Source organism: Lates calcarifer, linkage group LG9 (genome assembly GCF_001640805.2).
Source record: "Lates calcarifer isolate ASB-BC8 linkage group LG9, TLL_Latcal_v3, whole genome shotgun sequence".
Classification (NCBI taxonomy): Eukaryota; Metazoa; Chordata; class Actinopteri; family Centropomidae; genus Lates; species Lates calcarifer.
This window is the reverse complement of record NC_066841.1, coordinates 17,198,608-17,221,383: the sequence shown is the minus strand read 5'-3', so window position 1 is coordinate 17,221,383 and position 22,776 is coordinate 17,198,608. Positions and strand designations below refer to the sequence as shown.

Sequence of the window (22,776 nt, the reverse complement as noted above, 5' to 3'; positions counted from 1 at the left end):
GGGATAAAATTCAGAGTAATGACAATTGAACATGTATGAAATTGTTGTATGCTACATGTAGAGAATTTAAGTATGATGGGTGTGTTTTATGCACTCTCTTTTGTGGTCCTTTGTTTTTCAAATTTACAACAAAACAATATATTTTTTTTTACAATTATTTTTTTGTACTTACCTTGTTTTCGTGCAATAGAAATAACATAACCAACCGCTAAATGTCGCCGTTTTACATTTCCTGAAAGTGTTGGGTACAACAGCGACATCTTGGGGCCTTCAGGCGCGCCATGCTGCCTTCAGTGCTGTCGGAAATTTGCCATGTTTTTGAGCTGCTTTCCAAATGTTTCCTAATCTTTCGCCCCTTTCTCACGGCCACAACATCTCTGCCATAGAGGAGTTTAAAAGTGAGCCCATGCCAAAGCCCTTTGGATGTGTAGCTCGGTGTCAGATAAAAGCAGTAGAGTGATTTGTGAACCTATTTAGCCAGAGACAGTCCGGCACTAAGACCCGTCAGTCGTGTGTCAGCTGACGAGGCAGCCGGTTATATGCGACGCGACTCTGTATGGCCCGCAGCTTTTTCAGCTTGTTGCGAAAACGGATGTTCCTGCTGTAACAGGCCCATGTCTGAAAACCCAGACAGACGGTCAATATTCAACAGAAAGTCAGCCACACTCGAGTACGTCAGTCCAAAGAGGTAAAAGCCTTTCTATATCTTACTATTGCTTAAGCCTCCACCTATAGTAACGTTTACATTTTTTCTTACTGCTCGGGAATACTGCTCGTTTGATGACAAATCCTCTGTGTTAGCTGAATGTTACTCCTTTATCCGCAACAGCATCAGAGCAAGATGGAGTGTGAGTGGAAGCCAGACGAGCAAGGACTTCAACAAATTTTACAGCTGCTCAAAGAGTCTCAGTCGCCAGATACGTCCACACAGAGATCCGTCCAGCAAGTATCCTTTCCAAAGCCAGACGCATTTCCTACTTATTGGTGTTTCATACTGTCTGACTCAACAGGCTAGCGATAGCTAACACTAGCCGGGTGGTTACCGTTATAAGCAGGTACGCAGGTGCTGACCGGTTGGTGCTTTTTGTCTCTAATAAGCTCCGCTAGCTATTACCAAAGCTAGCCTTGCCGTGCTGAATGTCTGGGCGTTTGTACCAGTAGACATGTTTCTATTTTGTTCGGTTAATACCACATTTTACTACTCCACAAGTAAACGTCGCATGTAGGCTTGAAAATATGAAGTCAACAGCTAATTCCTGCAACGCCTCTACATAATATCATCCACAACCTAACCATCAAATAACACTGGACAAAGTGTTGAATTTAGTTTATTTATAGTCTGCATTATTAGCTATAGTTTAACGTATGAAATATGAACAGAAACGCAAACAGATAATTGATGAAATATTATCACGTATATTGTTATAATAACATAATAATACCTGTATTAACGTGGACAGAAATGCATCCATATATTCAATTTGTGACTGCCTATTGGTATATATCATCCTAAATTATGACATGCTGTGGTGTAATACTGAAATGAATATACATTTAAAAATCATGAGAGGTATGGAATTGCTAACTACTGTGAACACACCAGCATCTAAAATATACGGTCTTCTGGTGACAGGAAAATAAAAACCAAACAACAAAGGATCTGCACACGTCTTTGTAATTTTATGTAGACTAGACAGAATAGATTATGGTTGAAAGCTGAATAAAATGTATTTCCTCAAATTGTCTGACAAAACTGCAACTTGGTTGGTATTAAACCATTACACCACCACATTTGCTACATCTAAACTTTATGGAGGACCACTAGGATTTGTATCACATTCTAATCATTAAAATCAAACATGTCTTACACACAGTTACGACAACCCCTCAACTGGATTAATTGGTGAGCAAGACATGAAATGAAATACAGTGAAATGAAATACAGTGGGGCTGGAAAACGCAGGAATAAAAGCTGGCTGGAAGATAATGTGGTTTAGTAGCCATAGTGATGTAGCATGGAAATTGAATTATAAATCTGCCATGTAGCTTGTGCACTGCTATTGTTAGATGCAAATGTGCTATAGTGTTTTGTACACCACATACTTTTGCATTAGAGAGCAATTATTACCCACTGCTCCATGCTGCTGGGCCTTATGTTTTTTATCTGGTTGCATGCTGGTGATTTCTGAAATGATTTCTTATGTAACACGTCACATACAGTGCATCATTAACTCGTAGATGAGCCACTGCTATAGCCCTAAATATGCCATCTGGCTGGCTAGGTACAATATTCAGTCACATCAAATGACATATTTATGACCCTCTATAAACACACACCCACCCCCATCACACGCATGCCATTATACTGTTACATTACACCACCACTTGACCACATAAACACCTGCTCTTTCTACATTTCTTAAATCTGTTTTTGCCATTATTTGCCATTGCTATGTTACAGATTGCAGTGGTAATGTGCTCATATTCTTTTAACATGTATGGTTAGCACCTTGTTTTCCTCAACCACTTTCCTCAGAGACTTGAGCAGCTGAACCAGTATCCAGACTTCAACAACTATTTAATATTTGTCTTGACGAAGTTAAAATCAGAAGGTAAGCTCTCTGTCTGTCTCACTATGTTGTTTTGTTGTGTATGTACCATGTTTCTAGATCATCTGATGGTAGTGGACACTGTGAACGTCAGACATGTCATTTTTATGTAACTGCTCAGTGACAGGTCTCTCTAGCCATGACTCCGCTGACCTGATGGTATCTTTGCCACAGATGATGTGGCACTCAGAATATGGGTCACTCTAATTTTAAACCTAATTCCTGGCATCACTCAACTCTTGGCTTGACTGTCTGCACAGTAGATGACCCAAATGTTAAGTGGTGTTAAGACATTTTAGGATGCTATTGGACTATGCACATAGTTCAGAAGCAGCAAACCAAAAATATTCAGAAACAAAAAGATGAACAAGTCCAAAAGGGTAACCATCAGTTTGTTATGAAAAATATATTAGCAGTAATTCATACAATAGCACTTGAATCTGTCCAGCATTTACTGATTAGTACTCTTGTTCTTATTTTTCAAGGCCTAGTTTAGCACTTTGCATGTTTCACACAATTAAAAGAGGTTTGCTTGCGCACATCATGCTGGGTTTAATTAAAAGGAATGTGAAGGCAGTAACATCCTGTGAAGAATTAATGAGTGAGTCACCAACCTTCAAAACGCTGTAACCTTTGCTGTGAGTTCACCAGTGTGTGTTTGCTCAACCAAAGAGTTATTTCACTCATTCATTTGTCTTTTCTCCACTCTCTTAAGATGAACCGACGCGGTCCCTGAGTGGGCTGATACTGAAGAACAATGTGAAAGCCCACTATCAGAACTTCCCTAATGGTGTGTCTGATTTCATCAAGAGCGAGTGCCTCCAAAACATTGGAGACTCTTCTCCCCTTATCCGGGCCACTGTGGGTAAGTTCCATCTTTTCTGGATCCACTTAATGTGAACTCTTGCTTTAAGATCCTTGAGCAAATCATCACTCATCATAAATGCTGCTATAGCTTGCTTGTCTATATCCTCTAAAGAAGAATATCCACCCTAGTACTGCAGTGCAGGGCTGTGAAAGGCAGTTTTTTACTTTTAATTATTTGTCCTGTTTAGTTCCTGGTGTAGATCTGCTTATTTCCAGGTACAGCATACTGGCATATTGAACCTTGGTTGATAAATGTTTGATGTAATTAATTCCCATGCTTAGATAGCATGCATAAAATGAATCACAAACTGCCAATCACATCGCAGGAATAGAGGTATGCATTGTGCAAGTTAGGTTAATATAATTATTTTGCTACCTCAAATTTATGAAACGTTCCCCAGAATGTTCTGACATTTATTGTGCTAATTATCAATAGGAACATATCATCCAGCTCTAATTGAACCTACAGCAAATTACAAGAGCTTCACACCAGTTATTTCAGAAATGTCAAAACATTGGCCGTGTTTGTTGTAGGTGACTTAGCCAAAGCAGGTTAAAGAAAAGTGAGTACACCAATGAAAGAAATTGCAGTTCATTGCTTTCTAGAAAGCATCAGATTTTTGGATTAGTTTGAGACCGTGTATAATGCACCAATGTCTGTGTATTCTTTGTACTTTTGTCACACCAGTGTAACTAATAGTAACTCCTTCCCGTAACAGGTATCCTCATCACCACGATTGCCTCCAAAGGAGAGCTACAAAATTGGCCGGAGCTTCTGCCTAAACTCTGCCTGCTGCTGGATTCTGAGGACTACAACACATGTGAGGTGAGGATAAAAACACAAAGAGATGAACGTGGGATCTTCTGACTATAGGATCTGATTTTTCTGCTCATCAGTCAGAGCCTAGTGTATGTGGCAGTATTCTGTAGACACTACACTATACTAATGACAGAAAAGGTTTCCTGTCACAGACAGTGCTTGTTTATGTCTTTTACACTATAACACCCTCATATTTCAATATGTATGTTTTATGTGCAAATCAAATCAACGTGTTTGTAGTGTTATGATGCCTCTAAACAGTTAAATTATCAAGCATTAGATTAAAAAATTAAATACAAGTATCTATATGGCAGCACCTTTAGGGACACCGTAATTTATGTGTTTGTGGAAACAGTTGATCAGAGATTTTTAATATTGCGGTTGTTCCTCTAAATTCCTCATCTTGACGTCAAGTGCACAGTTGGCTCATAAGAAATAAGAAAAAATGTGTCTCAGCTCTTTTCCATAGCTGTATGTATGAGTGTGTATATGTTTGTATAAGGGAGGGAGAGCGAGGCAGATATTAAATGTATGCATATTTGTTATCATACGTCATATGGTTGTTTAGGTGCACAGTGCTGCATGTCTGTTGATTTGTTTATTTATTCATTGTGGAAAGGGAGGAGGGGAGCTGGGTCAGCTATAAAGCAGTATCTGGATAGCATCCTGCTGGCCAGATGAGCCAAAGGCAGCCTCACAGCTGGAGCTCCAGCCACAACTACAGATTATTCAACATGGAATCATTTATTCTCTTTCTATCCTTTTTACCAGAAAACCATATGACCCCATTTTCTGCCTCAGCGCACATCACCCAGAATAGCTTTTTATGTGCGTATTAGTAAAAACAACAGGGTTGTTCTGTCCTATACTGCAAGTCGCTCTCTCTCTCTCTCTCTCTCTCTCTCTCTCTCTCTCTCTCTCTCTCTCTTTCTCTCTTTCTCTCTTTTCTCTGAAGTCCATCATTACTCAGTTCTTTGTATTTTGATAAATATCTTTACTTTGCCTGGTTGCTTCACAGTATATCATCAATTCTTGAATGCATCCAGTAGAAATGCTTAATGTCATTAGTTGTTGATGATATCAGCTCTTCTACAGTTACCACAGTGAAATGGTAGATAAATGCTCCATTGCAGCAAGAACTAAAATTACAATGCAGTAGCTTGTAGAGGATGCTGGATCAGTTGATCTGTGTAATGGTACCGCACCCATGCTCACACTCACATAAACCCCCTGGTCATTAATATGCTGTCAGCCGAATGTGCCTGTGACATCAGCCGCTACGGGGAAGGTGGATACCTTACATTGGAGAGCACGTACAAATTAAGTAGCATGTTAAACTGTCAGCAATGTTGAAGGGCATTTGAAAAGGATTACCCATCACTGCTTAGTGCAGGAATGTCCATATGATTATTTGAAATTTAAAGAAGTGCCATGGCAGAGAAGAAATGGCTCTCCTTGTAGCGCCACAGCCCGCCCCTCCTATGAAGCTCATTCAGAAGCTAAGATTTAGGTCAGCTATTTACTGCAGAGGATCCTGAAGTGTATGTGTGTGCGAGGCTTAACACTGAACAGCGACCAAATGTAGCAACTCCTCATAAGACTCACTATGTTTTTGAAAAGCAGCTTGGACTCTGGAAAGCTTCTTAGCATCTGATGTTGAAGATGGTTAAGTTGGTGCTGGATGAAAGAAAGTGTCTTCTAATCTTGTGGTTAAAGGTGCAAAAATGTATTTAAAAGGCTTTAATATATTTGACTATTTATTATGAAGTTTAAAATTTGTGTCTGGCATGTTTATAATAAACATTGCAGAGATAGTGAGCAGCAAAGGTTTTTTGCAGTGCCACAGCTGTTTGTACTAAATGTTGTCAGTGTAAAGATGATGGCAATAAATATATTACTATATATTATATAATATATATTATAATAATACTTAAATTATTATGAGAGGTGACACTTTATTATTAAATTAGAGTTACAGGGACAATAAATGTCTTTTTTGGTTTATTTTTAGTGATTTATGTTTTTTCTTCACATAGAAAAACATAAGGTTGTAGATGCTGAGATTTCTGTCTCCATTCTGGTTTGAAACTGAATTTTTATGTTCACTGAATCTCAAAGGCAGCTGAGTCCTGCCTCTGTGGATATGCAGTAATAAAAGTAAACAGGTGCCATTTTACATAATAACCCTCATTCTAACCCTTACATTGTCAAACCCTAATTTTGAAATCATTGCCTCTATTTGGTCTCACATGATGATGTTATTTCTAGTTAACTATACTACATGTTATTAACTGTGGAAAATAACTCTCTGTGTAAGGCTTTGTGAAGTAATTATAGTTGGTTATAAGCTAAACAAAATGTCAGAGTTGGCTGATGCATAAACCAGGAGGAATACTGCCAACTCTACAGCAGACCTTGTTAATGTACCAGGCACAGCAAATACTCATGTCATGCCAAACAAATTATTGAAGGTGTTGACTGTTGCTATAGAGACCCCTAAATAAACCACACCATTACAGCCACCAGGACTTTGATATCCATTATTGGAATATTTTTGTTGGCTGCCGGGCTACAGTTCCAGAGCTGTATGGATTTTGTAATCTAAGCAATGATAAACGTGTTAATACACTTTGGTCTCAGGCCTTTTGATCAGTTTAAATGTCCTCTGTGTTATGGATTTATAGTATATACATGCAAGCTGATCCTCCTCACTCTGAATTATTCTCACTATGAGTGCTCAACATTCTCACACTCAGCCATGGGCAGAAAAAGAGGTTGGGATACATGGTATAATGGTGGTGTGTAGCTGTTAGCTTTGAGCAATTTGCTAATTTGAGGTATTTCATTTCAGCAATATATTTAAGAGATTACACGCAAAACAACATCACTTCATTGCTTTGCTAACATCGGGGCAGCTGGACCGTAAGTCCTGTCTTGTTTGTGGTCAAAGATCAGCAGTTGTAGGAAGAGCCCCCCTGTGCCACCACACTGAACCCCTCTCTGCATACTATAAAAAGACATGAGCAGGTGTGTTGGATGCCAAGTGCTATGTTGGTGGATGGCTTTATATAGGTTTTGCCTGAGAGCAGTTTTGCTGTTTTGATTAATGGCAGTTGGGAAGTGCGATGTGATGGTGTTGTGAGGGTCAAGTTTGATGCTGCTCTAGAGGATAAATGATCACGTATGAAAATGCTTTGTCACCTCAGTGCTCATGTGAACTGTAATATAATTCAAGTCTCCAGAGCAGGAGTCTGAAGGAGCTGTTTGGTTTTAGTTGACTAAATGCAATCTTCTCTTTGCCCTGGCTCGCTTTCATCTGCATGACTTACATTCTCGACTTTAATGACCATCCATAGCAGGACTTGAAGGGAGGATTACACCTCAGACTCTTGAGCGTCACTGGAATGCTTGAAGGCCACTCCCATTTCTTTGCCCTTCTCTGTTGACACACGCGCACACTAACGCTATATTGCATTTTGACTTGAGTGGGAGCAGTCCTGTGTCCTGCTCCTCATGTTTTCACATGGGAGGAACTGTCATTATTCACTCATTAATTCCACAAAACAAAGTAACTATTATAGCAGTCTGTTTGATATGAAAGACTAGATGCTCTTGTATTATTTGCAGAATTTTAAGGCTGCCACATATTATTTCCACATTGTCCTGTGGCTAAAATTGTTTTTATTATCAATTAATCTTGATTTTTTTCCTCAGTGAATAATTTTGTATCTACAAAATATCAGATGCTGTATTATTTTGCCCACAACCCAAAAATATTCAGTATACAGTGATATAAGCCAGAGAATGGCAGCACATTTTCACAATTTAGCTGGAATGTGATTGTTTCAGTCAGTTTTGCTTAAAAAATATTCTGTCAGCCTAAACTGGCATTATTTGTGTTCATGAGTATTATTGTTATTATTGTTCACATAGCTTTGTCACAGGAAAAATACTGATACTGTTTTTGTTTCAGAGCCTCAGCACAAGCACGTCCCATATGCATTTTTGTAATCCCAAAACTCCATCGTGAAATCACCTGTGCTGGCTCTGAAACAGTGATTTTATTTTCTTGTTAATTTTAAGACAACTGCTCCCCTGCAAGGTGTCAGTGAACACTCTATACTTAAGAGGGGAAATGGTTTTATTCACCTTAATTGTACTAAGTCTCCTCCTGTTTGTCACCTTGACACATTCCCAGCCATAACCTTCCTCATCTTATTTCATCCCCCCCTCCACATTTTTTTTCGAGACCGTTCTCTATCTGTCACCAGAAAGGAATGCTGACATGGGAACGGTTTCCATGGAAACACATTTCAGACAGCGTCGGTGTCAGTACTGTGCTGTTTCTTGTATCTGCTTCTCAGACTGCATTTTTGTCAGAGACAGTGGAATCTGCAGCATATCGTGAGCATGCATACTAACCATCTGTCGAGCAGCTAGTATTAAGAAAGAGAGGTGTGTGTGTGTGTGTGTGTGTGTGTGTGTGTGTATGTGTGTGTGTGTTTGGATAAGTCGGACTGCTTGAAGGTTATTAGAGCAGGAGTGGATGAGCAGGCTGAACATATTTTCAAGATCCCCTATATGACCTATGGATTTCTTATGTAAATGCTTATATGACATATGTTTATTACAGAGCAAATATAAATAGTACATATATTGAAAATATGATTAGAATGGGGGCAGCATGGATAGCATTGTCACCTTACATCAAAAAGGTTCTGGTTTCGAACCCGGTTCACCCACAGCTTCTCTGTGTGAACTTCTCCCTGTGCCTTCATGGGTTTCCTCTGGGTTCTCTGGCTGTCTCCCACAGTCCAAAGACACCGAGGTTAGGTTAATTGATGACTCTAAATTGTCTGTAGGTGTGAATGTGAGTGGTTGTTTGTCTGTATGTGTCAGCCCCTGTGATAAACTGGTGACCTGTCTCCTGACTCTCATCCACTGTCAGCTGGGATTGGCTCCAGTCCCACACAACCCTTAAATGAAAAATGGTAAAGATAATGGATGGATGGATGGATGGATGGATGAATGTTTAGACTACAGCAGTATGTAAGCACAAAACAATAAAGGTAAACAGAAACCCTAAATCCTATTGAAACCTCCACAATTTTTTGGGCACTTCATGTAAGAAAACTCTCACTTTAAGAATCACTAACGCCATTCATTAGTAGCTGGGGTATAACTGCCAGGTGGTCATACAATTTGTCAGGACAGTTGAATTCTCATTGGTGCTTTTTCTTTTGTTTTTACCTTGTCCCTCAGGGAGCGTTTGGAGCCCTGCAGAAAATCTGTGAAGACTCTGCTGAGATCCTGGACAGTGACATGCTGGATCGTCCTCTTAACATCATGATCCCCAAGTTCTTACAGTTTTTCAAGCACAGCAGTCCTAAGATTAGGTATTAAGCTTCTACTTCTACTTAAAATTTTTATAAACTATAATGTTAACTGTCAAACCATGTATGATAAACTTATTGCGATCCAATGAAGGTTAATTGCCTCGCCCTGCCTTTAAAATGTCCGCAAACTCTATAATTGTGCACTCATGTTGCATGATTATCAGTTCAGATCAGATCTTAACTCATAAATTAATTATCTACTAGTGAGTATGTTTTACGCAGCAAATGCATTTGATTGCACTTAGACAGTATATGCATAATGTCTGTTTACTGTAGAAAAGAGTTCTTCATATTTAGTGGGGATGGAGCAAAGAAGAAGACAGAGGCTGCATTCATAGTGTTGAACATGTGATGTAAACACGTTTGTGTGACTCTTAAGTGGTTGTTATTGTGTTGCAGGTCTCATGCCATTGCCTGCGTCAATCAGTTCATCATCAGCAGGACTCAGGCTCTCATGCTTCACATCGACCCTTTCATTGAGGCAAGTCTGACTGTTATGCATTGCCTTTACATAATTTAACATGTAGACATACTGCTCTTCCTCCTTCTGCCTCCACAAATAATAGCTAACTGCACAGAGGGGTTGTCTGTGGTTTAGCTCTCAGCTTGTTGCCTTATACTGACACTCAGTGTCTGTTCCAAGCTTTAGTCATTATGGTTAGCACATAGTTTATTAGGTTATATTTGTTCATTGCTTGAATCTGTGTTGAAATATTGTAACAAAAATTGTAACAAAACATTTAGAGTTTTGGTGATTTTAATAGCAAAATGCAAACATGGCCCAACCTTTAAATGTCAAGCAATAATAAAGTGGCAAATGTAAAGATGCAGTACAGGTACAGAGATAAGATGTCTGCAGTAATGACAAATGACAACTGCTGCTGTAAACTGCTATAAAAAGTAATGCAAAATACAGTGTCCATTCAGAAACACTTAATTATACTTTGGCACAAGATTAGTACTAGTGTATTAATAGCATAAGAGAATATAATAGGATAGATTACTGTATTGACTTTGTCCCACCCATATTTATGCAGAAAAACAGTTCATAACTGTTATATTATTCTTCTTCTTATATTATTATTATTGATATTGTTGTTGTTGTTAGTAGTAGTTGTAGTCGTGTAGTCGTAGTAGTAATAATACTTTCACATACACTTAAGACATTTGACCCTCGTGTTTTTCTGTCCTCCTGTAGAACCTGTTTGCACTGGCAACAGATGAGGAACCAGAAGTGAGGAAGAACGTGTGCAGAGCTCTAGTCATGCTGCTGGAAGTTCGCCTGGACCGTCTCCTGCCACACATGCATAACATCATAGAGGTGAGTGTAAAGCTTGGTTAAATGCTGGGGTAAAGGAGAAGAATGAATATATGTAATGTGAAGGATAAGCCAGATTTTATTTCTTTATTTAGAATATTTTGATATTTTTCTTATTGTCAACAACTCTCAGAAAAGACCAAAACCAATAATAATGAATTGATCCTACTAACATATGTTGCTGTGCCATAGACCCCTAAAACCTATTAAACACTGACGCTGACACTGAGCCGTATCATTGCACTGGATGACATGCTCTTTCATTACCATGATCATGTGCACTGTAGTTTGAGTAGATCCCATAAACACTATTCTGGTACTATAAATACTTGCTTGCTCACTAAATCCACAGCTCAAAATAGTCCTCAACCAGTATACTATATAACCCTGTCTGAATAAAATTTGCTAAAAACTTTGAAAATGAAACTATGCACTCCTGATGTAGTCTGTGGACAAATGTTGTACTTGTGGTACAGATATTCTGCAGTTTTATGAATAACAACATAATATATATTACATTTTTCTTACTTTTATCTCAGTACATGCTACAGAGGACTCAGGACCAAGATGAAAATGTAGCCTTGGAGGCCTGTGAGTTCTGGCTTACTCTGGCGGAGCAGCCAGTGTGCAAAGAAGTGCTGTGTGGGCACCTCTCCCAGTAAGAATACACACACTCATACATACAATACACAGAATGACACTCTAGTGCTAATATTGAAAGCTGCTGATTCATCGCAACCTTGACAGTAAGTCAGTGAAGACCTTGTCAGAGGTTGATATTCTTCCTCCTCATCTCAGAGCGGCTGATTAAGAACCCTGGCCATTGACCTCAGCTGTAGCATCTATCACCACACTGTCACATTACACTGTGCCCACAACAGGAATCAGATGTGAGTGATTGCTCGTGGGCTCCGACCTATCCTTGCCCTTTGTTCTCATCATTTTTCCCGTGGTTTCCACTCCAGGCTCACTCCGGTGCTTGTCAACGGAATGAAGTACTCTGAGATTGACATCATCCTGCTCAAGGTCAGTTTATACAGCCTAATATTTGTACCTGTCATGGGTAAGATGATGAATTGCCCCATGACTCAGGATGACATGCAGTTCAATTAAGTAGTTTGTGTAACTGTGTTGTGTACAAATACATGAGTTTCATACATTTTACCACAAACATTTGTAGATGGTGTAATTATAAACATGACCACTATGAAAATCTGATTATATTCAAACTGAACTTTCTTGGTGATTGTGAATGTTTTTTCATATTCATATAATGCAGTGTTGTAGCCCAGCCACCATTAAGTTATTTTAAAGCTAAAGTAGTGGCAACATACATCTCTTTCCTCCTGTACATTCGTCATCAGGGTGACATCGAGGAAGACGAGGCCATTCCAGACAACGAGCAAGACATCAGACCACGCTTCCACCGATCGCGCACAGTTGCCCAGCAGCATGAAGGTGATGGGATAGAGGAAGAGGAAGATGAGGATGATGAGCTGGATGACGATGACACTATCTCTGACTGGAACCTGCGTGAGTTCAGTGCCTGTGCACATGGAACTGTCTATATATATCCCTCCAACTTTTATTTCCTTATTGATAAAAATGATCTCCCTTTCTCTTTACTGAGAGCCAGGAAACAATAGTGTATTGATGACTTGTTTTGTGTTTGTGTGCACTGTACCTGTGATGTCTGTATGATGTTTGTCCGCACGCTTCTGTGTTTGTGTGTATGTTTTTCTTTCCTTTTCTCTAAACATTAGGTAAGTGTTCAGCAGCAGCTTTGGACGTGTTGGCCAATGTGTTCAGGGACGATCTGCTGCTGCACATTCTGCCCCTGCTCAAAGAGCTACTCTTCCATCCAGAGTGGGTAGTTAAAGAGTCTGGCATCCTTGTGCTGGGGGCTATAGCTGAAGGTAAGAAGAGAAGGAAAAAGAAGAAAAAAGTGGGGACAAACCATAGGGAGTAAGGTCCCCATCAGAATATGGAATCAGAGGAGGTGGTGGCTAGAGTTGAAATTGTTCTTACTCCTGTCTCCAGGCTGTATGCAGGGCATGATCCCATACTTGCCTGAGCTCATTCCCCATCTCATCCAGTGTTTGTCTGACAAGAAGGCCCTGGTACGCTCAATCACCTGCTGGACACTGAGCCGCTACGCCCACTGGGTTGTCAGCCAGCCCCCAGATATTTACCTAAAGCCCCTAATGACGGAGCTGCTCAAACGTATTCTGGATAGCAACAAGCGTGTGCAGGAGGCTGCTTGCAGGTAAGAAATAGGAACCCTACTTTACATTTGGATTAGTGAGACCCACACATTTGCATTTGTCCTCTTGCGTGTTGAGATCCATCCAGATTTCTTAATGCTGTTGAGAGGTTACAGTTACTCATTTCTTGCTGTACAATGTTTTCCTCCCTCTCCCATTTTAATCTCTTCTGACCAGTGCCTTTGCCACTTTGGAGGAGGAGGCTTGCACAGAGCTGGTGCCCTACCTGGCATTCATCCTGGACACGCTGGTGTTTGCTTTCAGCAAGTACCAGCACAAAAATCTGCTTATTCTTTACGACGCCATAGGAACGCTGGCAGACTCAGTGGGACACCATCTGAATAAACCGGTATGCAGAGCAGACATGTAGACACGGTTTCACTTCACTATGCTATGTGAATGTAAAGTTAGCACATACTATTTATTCCTTCTTCCTCATTTGTAGTGGTAGTAGTGATAAGTGTACTCTCAGACGTTATACTTAAAGACACCATACCCAGAAGGTAAACAAGCAACAAATCCCCCATACTTACTGGATTTATTTGTTTGAATTTATGGGTAAACACATTAATGTCTGTGATTGTTATCCTCACTCATTTTTTGACTCATTTTAATCTGTATTATTTATTAGGAGTACATCCAGATGTTGATGCCTCCACTAATCCAGAAATGGAACCAGCTGAAAGATGAAGACAAAGATCTCTTTCCTCTATTAGAAGTGAGTTTCCAATATGCAGTTACTGCCCGTATCAGTCATGTTAGTTTAGTTCTGTGATGAAAACAGCAGACGGAAACGTCACTGATTGTATCCTCCCCCTGTCTGCTCTCTTCAGTGTCTCTCGTCAGTAGCTACTGCCCTGCAGAGTGGCTTTCCTGCCCTACTGTGAGCCTGTGTACCAACGCTGTGTCAACCTGGTTCAGAAGACCCTCGCCCAGGCCATGGTGAGAGATGCACGACCCTCAGATGTATACACACCTACACCCTCTCAATCTACTCTTTATTATTATCTGCACATATAAAAGTGGAACATTTAAACCCCTGGATCTCCGAAATAGTGTACACCACAACAGCTAGTAGGAAATGTAGTAGAAGATTAGAATTTGATTATCCAGTAGTTAATCAGATTAATTAGATTTTAACTCTTTCCTTCTTTTCTATTGTCCTTCACTCTTGTAGCTTCACCAGTCACAGCCAGACCAGTACGAGGCCCCTGACAAAGATTTCATGATCGTGGCTTTGGATCTTCTCAGTGGACTGGCTGAGGGTTTGGGCGGCACCATTGAACAGCTAGTTGCTCGTAGCAACATCCTCACCCTCATGTACCAGTGTATGCAGGTGAAGAGCCGTCCGAGTGTGTAACATGTCACTTATGTGATTAAGTGACAAAGTCACTTGCATTGTTCACCTTTTGTTGTTCTCTCCACCTGCTCAGGATAAAATGCCGGAAGTACGTCAGAGTTCGTTTGCTCTGCTGGGGGACCTGACCAAGGCTTGTTTCCAGCACGTCAAACCATGCATCGGTATGTTCTGAGCAGTTGACTCTGAAACACTGTTTGACAATAAGTTGTTAGTCTCTTGCTAAGTTGACACACTTTTCTTCTTCCAGCTGATTTTATGCCCATACTGGGTACAAATTTAAACCCAGAGTTAATATCAGTGTGCAACAATGCAACATGGGCAATTGGAGAGATATCTATACAAATGGGTGAGTGCTTCACTTTTAACACTTTCTTACAATATTTTATTTACACTACATATTGTCTTGTGAAAATACAGTCACCCGAGTCAACAGTCAACAGTTTCCTGTCCATCTTTTCTTATTCCTCCTACACCCATAGGGCCTGAAATGCAGCCGTATATTGCCATGGTGCTGCACCAGCTGGTGGAGATCATTAACAGGCCCAATACCCCAAAGACTCTACTGGAGAACACAGGTACCACTCGGTGGCAGTGCTGAGCCAGCCAGCCAGGTCGCCACACACACAGGGAGGTGCTCTTACACTCAGGTCCATTCAGCCAGGATTCACCACACTCATTAGGGTGCCTGTCCTGCCCTTTAATCTCTGTCCAGAAACCCTTCCCAAGCCATGAGCCTTACAGGTTTCGCTGGTTTCACCAAAGTATGTAAAACATTTCAGCTACTGATTTGCAACCTGGCAGCGTGTTCTGCAAGCGAGGATAAAAACAAATGAAACCCTGGGGAGAAATAAGCCCGGGTGTGAAATTCTTAACAATCTTGAATCGAGCGAGCCATGTAAGTGCCCAGTCTTGGATTTAACTTATGTAGACTGACTCTGCACCATCAGATGAGGCAGAATATTGTAACAAACTGCAAAGTGTAGGCAGTGTGTGAGATAGATAGGTGAGCTCACTGCCTCACATAGTTAAGACCTCAGACATATTTACTGGACATTTAAACAATAACTAGTCATGAATGATTTAGAGAACATTTAAACTGACTAAATTTAGGACACCTAGCCTAGAGCATTCTTTAAAAAAGGTTACACTTTGCTCTTGTTTCTACTAGTTGAATTGGAAACTATAATGCGATGAGTCAGAGACCATGTTGCCAAAAAGATGCATGCAAGGGTGAAGTGTAACCTGCCAAAATAAAAGAGAAACGAGGGACTCTGTAGATGTGTTCCTGTTTGTTTGCTGTCAGTTTATTTGTTGCTTTTATTTACTGTTCTTTAAATGTGGATGCATATCTGCCAATAGATGTTAAATGTTGTTAAGAATGGCCAATGTTTGATGCAGGATACATGATAATTGTAACAACTGTGTCATGCCAAGTTTAGTTTTGTACAAATTTATTAATGTTTGCATCTGACCAGTGAATATTTTCACCAGTTGTTTCATGTTTTCAATGTAAAAAATTGAAAACACGACAGTTGAGCCAAAACAATACAAATTAATGAACAAAATCAGATGTTTCGGCCATATGTTAATCCTATGTTTGACTTATAGATTCCTAAAATAATCAGTTTCAGTATCAGTGGAACTTGGTTTAAAAATAGACAGCCACGTAATACCACAGTTAAAGGTGGGTGTGGCAGTAAATTCTTGAAGAGTGCATGGCAGCACTTTTCTTTTTGTCTCTGATCAGCTGATCCTGCACTGAACTTTACTCTAATGAGCATACCATCTGCTTTCTGCATGTGTCATTGGACTGTTCATAAATGCCTGTTTGTTAATGAGAATGTTGCATAGTTTTGTGTCTTTTAAACTTAGGTCCTCCCTCCTCTCTGCCTCATAAGAACCTGCTGTGCTGGATACTAGTCTCCCTCCATGTAGTTGGCTTGGAGTAATCTGTCATTTCTTTTCAAACGAACAAAAAAAACATTTCTGTTTCTTATGGAAAATTAACATTTGTGAGTTTAAGGGAGAAATCTCTAAACTGCAGCGAACTGCTCTTGTTTAGGCCAGTCACATACACATGCTGCACCTTAGCTAGCCTGTGTCTTAACATTGAGAGCTGCATTTTAACTCAAGCTAATGAATTTTGATCAGTTTCATGCTACATTTGAATAGCTGTTTGAGCCATATGATTTCTGAAAGCAGATGCCATTGTTTGCCTTTTTCTATGAATGTCCTGTCAAAAGTTGTCAATGTGTTCTCCCTTAAACGTGTTGTATGTTTTTTTTAGAGTGTCATATTTTACATTCCTCCCCCTTGACTGACGGGGCAGTAATAATCAACACTAGTGAAATCTTCTGTTTATTATCATACACAGATTCTGTTGATTTATGTCTCTGAGTTGTTTGTTTTTTCTTTATTTTTCTCCTCCCCTCCTCATTGCTCATGTCTTGGTTGGCGTTTGGTGGTGTGTAACCGTGATTGCGTTACCTTAGCAATAACAATTGGTCGTCTTGGTTACGTTTGTCCTCAAGAGGTGGCACCCATGCTACAGCAGTTTATAAGACCCTGGTGTGTATTATTCAATCTTTTATTTAATTCATCTTCTCTCTGCTCTCTTCCTATCTTCTCATCTGTCTCCTGTTGCTCCCTTTTCTCCCCTGTTGCTCCCCTCCTCTCCTCACTTCTCACTTTCCTTCTCAAAAGAAGTCTTTTCAGTTGTTTTCTTTTTTGTTGTTGTTGTTTTTTCTTATCAGTTTGTAATCATTGCCAACCATGTGACTAACCCTGTCCTCTTTTAGGTCCTACTCGTGATTTGTTTTTTTGTTTTTTTGCCTCAGTAGCACCTTCATGTATTATACATTAATTTATTTAATTTCTAGTTTTTTGTCATTGTTAACTGTCGCTAACAACCTAAAAGATGCATGGGATCAGATACGTCACATGCCTGCTGGTTCAACAACAGAGAAAGGATGCAGTCTTTGCTGCAAAAGAGCATTCCTCAACCCCTTTCTCATTTAGTAGTCACCCAGCTGCATGTGCCTGTCCCAAAGTGACCCCAAACCTTCTCTAGTCAAATCTTTCAAAACGTAATGTTATTTTCAAGGTGCTATAGATGAGGTTTTGCTGAACACACTGCTCAGTTAAAAGTGAAGTTATAAGAGCTCAAAGTAGTTGTGTTAAAAGTAAAAAAAAATGTTTGATTTGTTTTATTTTAATCTGTTTTGTGTGCATGCTTGACTTGTTGTTATCTCAGGTCATGATAGACAATGTTTTTTCTCCTCACTGGATATATATATATATACATAGAGTATAATATGTATTTACTGATAAGGAAGGCAAGTATTGCTGATGATAAGAAAACACGTTAAAATTACATTTGTAACAGGATGGAAATATCTGTTTATTTCTCACATAATATATTAGTGTATTGATTCATATATAGATATTAGCATTAGTCATTCATGTGGCACACTAAAATTGTTGCTTGAGGACTTTCTTGATATGTCTCATGTTAAATTTGGCCGTCCCTGTTGTCAGGTGCACCTCTCTACGAAATATAAGAGACAATGAGGAGAAAGACTCTGCGTTCAGAGGAATTTGCACTATGATCAGTGTAAATCCAGGAGGTGTAGTGCAGGTGAGATCAGCAGTAAGACGGCAAAGTGGTCATTATGTTGTTAGCGGCTCTGGAAGTTGAAATGTTGCCTCACCTCTCCTCTCTGGAACAGGATTTTATATTCTTCTGTGACGCAGTGGCCTCCTGGGTAAATCCAAAGGATGATCTCAGAGACATGTTCTACAAGGTAAAAGCTACAAATGACTGTTTAGACACTAATTAGTACATTTAACAGAGATTAAATTGGAAGTATACTCATCTTATTTTTTAAAATAAAATTTGCATTCAGGAAGAAAAGCACATCATAGTCGGAGAAGATTCACTCATGCCTTTTTATCATTTGTTAATTTATTAATTTTAGTCACCCTAGTGGCCAAATGCAGGACTGGCAGGATCTACACTTGATACTGATAATAACGCTGTCATGTACATGATCTATTTTGAAAGGCAGCTCTCCATTATAACTTGGTATGAACTTCTCCTGGTGTTTAATTTCAGATCCTTCATGGGTTCAAGAACCAGGTGGGAGAGGAGAACTGGAGGCGATTCGCAGATCAGTTCCCCATGCCACTGAAGGAACGGCTGGCAACCTTTTACGGGGTGTAACTGTTTCCACAGCAGTGTGCCTCATCACTGGGGTCAGTTTCCTCTGTCATATCATTTGCTATTGTCGAAAATCAACTGAAAAATCTTCTGATTTCTGTATTTAACGTAAAAGAAGTGCTGCTGTAGGATTTTCCTGCTTTCTAATGAGGCCTCTCTTTCTCTGCACAGGTCATTCACTATGGGAGACAAAATAGGGAACCTCTTTTACCCAGGGAACATGTTACCCTTTATTGGGGGGAAGGGTCTGCCTGCTGAGGGGAGGGAAGGGGTGCCGACCCCTCCCCGACCTGGTGGACGGGGTGGGAGGGAGGTGGTAGCTGCAGTGCTCAGAGCCCCTATGCACAGGCACAGGGGGAAAGGGACTGGCAGAACAACCTTATCATGGGAGGAAAAATTCATTTATTCAATTCAATTTAGAAATAATGAAATTTATCACTTTTTTTTTTCTCTATTCCCCAAACATTTTATTTGCTGTCAACCAAACCTCTGAAATGAAATGTAAGCAAATATGGAGAAAAACTTTGCAAAACTCTGTAAAGCATTTGCTCTTTAATTTTGGTTAAATTAGGTGTTTTCACATATTGAAAGGTTAGTGCAGAAAACGGTCTTCAGAACAGATCCACAGTTGTGATCAGCCAGGTAAATAGCATGTGGTAGAACTCTACCAGTTGAAATGAAGACTGTTCTCAATAAATGGAGTAAAGATGAAGGTTCATTAAGAGATATTTTCTCTGAATACAAGGCTAGCTTAAAGCTGAGGAATAGCAGCTCATGATAAATGCATCGTATTGGATCCATCTCTGGAGAACGCTGCATATCATGGAGAATAAGTTATCACCTATATAGTAATCAGATAATTTCCTATTGTTTAGCAGGGCAAAGGCTGTTAATTATGTCACTGGAGAGCACAAGATTTTCTTTTAAGTGCAGCTTTTCTGGGAATAGGTAGCATGCTTGTATCGTTGTGAAAAGCTGTAGAATATTAGTGATGTGTGTTGCGTTTGACAGCCGTCATTGCCCTGTAATAAGGTTCTTCTTTGACCTTGTAATTTATCTATTTACAGTACTTTTTGTTTTGTTTCCTCTACCAGAGAATTACGGCAATCAGCTGTAATGTAGCATGACTGAGTTTACACGCCGAATTTAGGAAATGTGTAAAAATCTTGGCTGTGATGTAACGTCGGAGTGAATCTTGGTCTTGTGGTGTGAATGTGACATGGACATTCATCAGCAAGCATATCAAAGCTTTAGATGCTTACAATCCTTTATATTGTCTGAGCCTCGTGAAAGAAAAGCAGAGGAGAAGCACACAGGTGAACATCCTGTGAGTCTGTCATTATTTTTGTTTCTTGGACTTAAACCACAATGACACGAATCCTGTCTTAGTGATCTTTAGTGACTTTGGCTGTCAGAACCATGCAATCCATCAAATCAGTGTTGAATATCTTTATTTCTAAATGTACTGAAGTTTTCTTATTGGTTGTTTGGCTTCTTGTGCTAAAAGCATGATCTTGAGGATGACTGTATAATGTTTTGGGTGGTTGTGTTTTGTGGGGTACTTGGATGCTTTCATCTCTTGCATGTTGGTGGCCCCTCACACCCCAACATATAGTGGGAAGGGGATTAAGGGAGGGAGGGGAGCTTCAACTAAAAGTACACAGTAACCACTTAGGTATTGCAACACTGGGACAGTTAAAACTTCACATAAATCTTGGTGGAGTGTTCTCCCTAAACTTTTACCCCATAGCTGGATGTATAGTTTTAAATACTGTGAAAGTACAACATTATTGTCTCTGGTTGTTTTTGCGCTGTTATATTTTATAAAGTGTGTAAGTGTTTAAGTTACAAATAGGCTGAATGTATTCCATGATGGGTTGGAGAGAAAGGAAGATTTTTATTATGTTTTTTTTTTTTGTTTGTTTTGTTTTTTTTGTTTTGTTTTGTTTAAATGCCCAGCCAGTCATTTTTCCTCTGCTGGCCAGAGTAATAACTGCAGTATTTTAACCTTTTGCGATGCACATATAACAAGCACTTAAAATTTAAATTGCAAGTGCTTGAAATTAATGACGCAGCCAAACCCTTCAGAATATGACCCTAGTGTTAACATAGATCATTAATAAAAGTATTGCTGCTAAAAATGTACTTACTTAATGCAATAATTATCTTGATGCAATTGGGTTATTAGGCTGTAAAAGTAGTTTAGCGTCTCAGATAAACTTTCACAATGTGAAATATATAACTGGTCACTTAGATTTAATATTAATGAGGTAAACAATGGTGAATACAGAATATAATGCATCATGGAATACAGAGGCAAATACTTGTATGTGCCACATCATTTTGTGTTTTGAAGTGATTTTGTCTGTCACATTCCAGCTGTTTGGCATGCAAAAAAATGGAGTAATCACGGCTTGATCGGGGCGTGTGTACACAGTCCTGTTATTCTTTCATTGTAAGAGTGTAGGTCTATAAAACACACGAAACAAACCCCACCACTGCTGTGCTGTATTTCTGACTTGACTGCTGCTATACATTGTAGTTGTGTTTCTACTTGAATATGTGTTTTCGATGTGTTAACCTCAGGTTGTCTGTATTCAGTGTTACTTGTTTTTATTGTTTCCCCAATGTGTACGCCTTTATCCATCTCTCAACCACTAAAGATTAGTAAAACTCTCCCTTCATATTCAAAATGGGTAACCATGGGTGTTAATTGATAATAGTGTGATATGTGTGCAACACAGCTAGCTGTCAAATGTGATTACAACTGCATCGCAGGGGGTAAGAGTAATTTGGAAATGGTAACTTGCACATACTTTATGTACTTTTTGTCAAAAGTGATTGTTACCAAACTACGATAAATATTCAGTGTAACTTGTACACAATGCCTTGAGAGCAAATACTTTGAGGTTTTGTTGGTGTTTTGCAATAGATTTACAGTATACTGTATCTAAAAAAAAAACAGGTAACGCCTAATTTAAAAGCAAAGAAATAGGTTGACAACTTACAAACATAATGTTAAACACGATGTTTGCAAAGATAAGTTTGACTTTCTATGAAGCTTTATTGAAAATTTGTATTTTATAAAGCACCCACCAATACTGAGGAATGTCTAATCAAAGAACTCCTGTACTCTCATTTAGCCTTCAGACTTGATTAGACTATCTGCCTTCATCTTTTTTGCTAATAAAAGCAAAAACATCATTTTGATAGACATGGTTTGAGTTTGTTTTTTTTAATAAGCTGCTGAATTTAAAAAAGTAATACTTTTGGGGCCACCAAATATTTTGGATCATGCAAAGAATCTATATTGTACTGTAGTAATTTTGTAATATTTGTAAGATGATATAGTGGGTGTGACTGGTTACCATTGCTTGAATCTGTACATTGTTCCAATAAATTGTTTACATTATTGTGGGTTTCTGTCTTGTATTTTCTTACATGTTGTAGACATTTTCCATCTGCAACGGCACAACATTAACATGCAAGGAAATTTATTAGAGGAAGAAGTAACTGTTGTCTCAGTGGCCCCTCCTATCATTTATCAGTCCAGATAGTGGTAAATTAACATTTCAAAAGGTATCATTAACAAAAGCTGAAGACATTCTAATTGATGCATAAAAGAAACCTGAATTTTTGGTTTGGGAGAACTTTACCCGATGTTTGATCACAATTTGGCTGGAATTTGCTCTGAAAGTATATTATTTCATACTGCATCATGGGCAGTCTGTATATTACTGCAGTCTCGCACATATTCATTTTTCGCATTTTTGCTTTAAACATTAATTTCTTAATGAATTCACATTTATCCTCATGCAGTTTTGCCGCAACACATCAACCTGAATGAGTAAAGGAAATTACGCGATGCAATTGAACGCCGCATTTCACCCGGCGACGGCCCGGTGTTTTGTCTGTTTTCTTTT

General features: G+C 39.3%; 1 protein-coding gene across 1 annotated transcript; it reads left to right on the top strand.

The window, feature by feature from the left end:
- The first annotated feature begins 182 nt into the window (after positions 1-182).
- tnpo1 (transportin 1) lies at positions 183-22,265 on the top strand. Its single transcript, XM_018675425.2, is given in 26 exon segments — positions 183-688; positions 830-946; positions 2,537-2,612; positions 3,325-3,474; positions 4,196-4,302; positions 9,559-9,692; positions 10,092-10,173; positions 10,891-11,013; positions 11,550-11,668; positions 11,976-12,036; positions 12,375-12,543; positions 12,774-12,926; positions 13,051-13,276; positions 13,452-13,623; positions 13,906-13,992; positions 14,108-14,143; positions 14,145-14,216; positions 14,452-14,610; positions 14,708-14,795; positions 14,882-14,980; positions 15,114-15,209; positions 17,127-17,202; positions 18,172-18,271; positions 18,363-18,437; positions 18,749-18,888; positions 19,025-22,265. Coding segments are annotated over 24 exon segments (2,673 nt in total). The 5' UTR covers positions 183-688; positions 830-841; the 3' UTR covers positions 18,857-18,888; positions 19,025-22,265.
- The last annotated feature ends 511 nt before the right edge of the window (positions 22,266-22,776 follow it).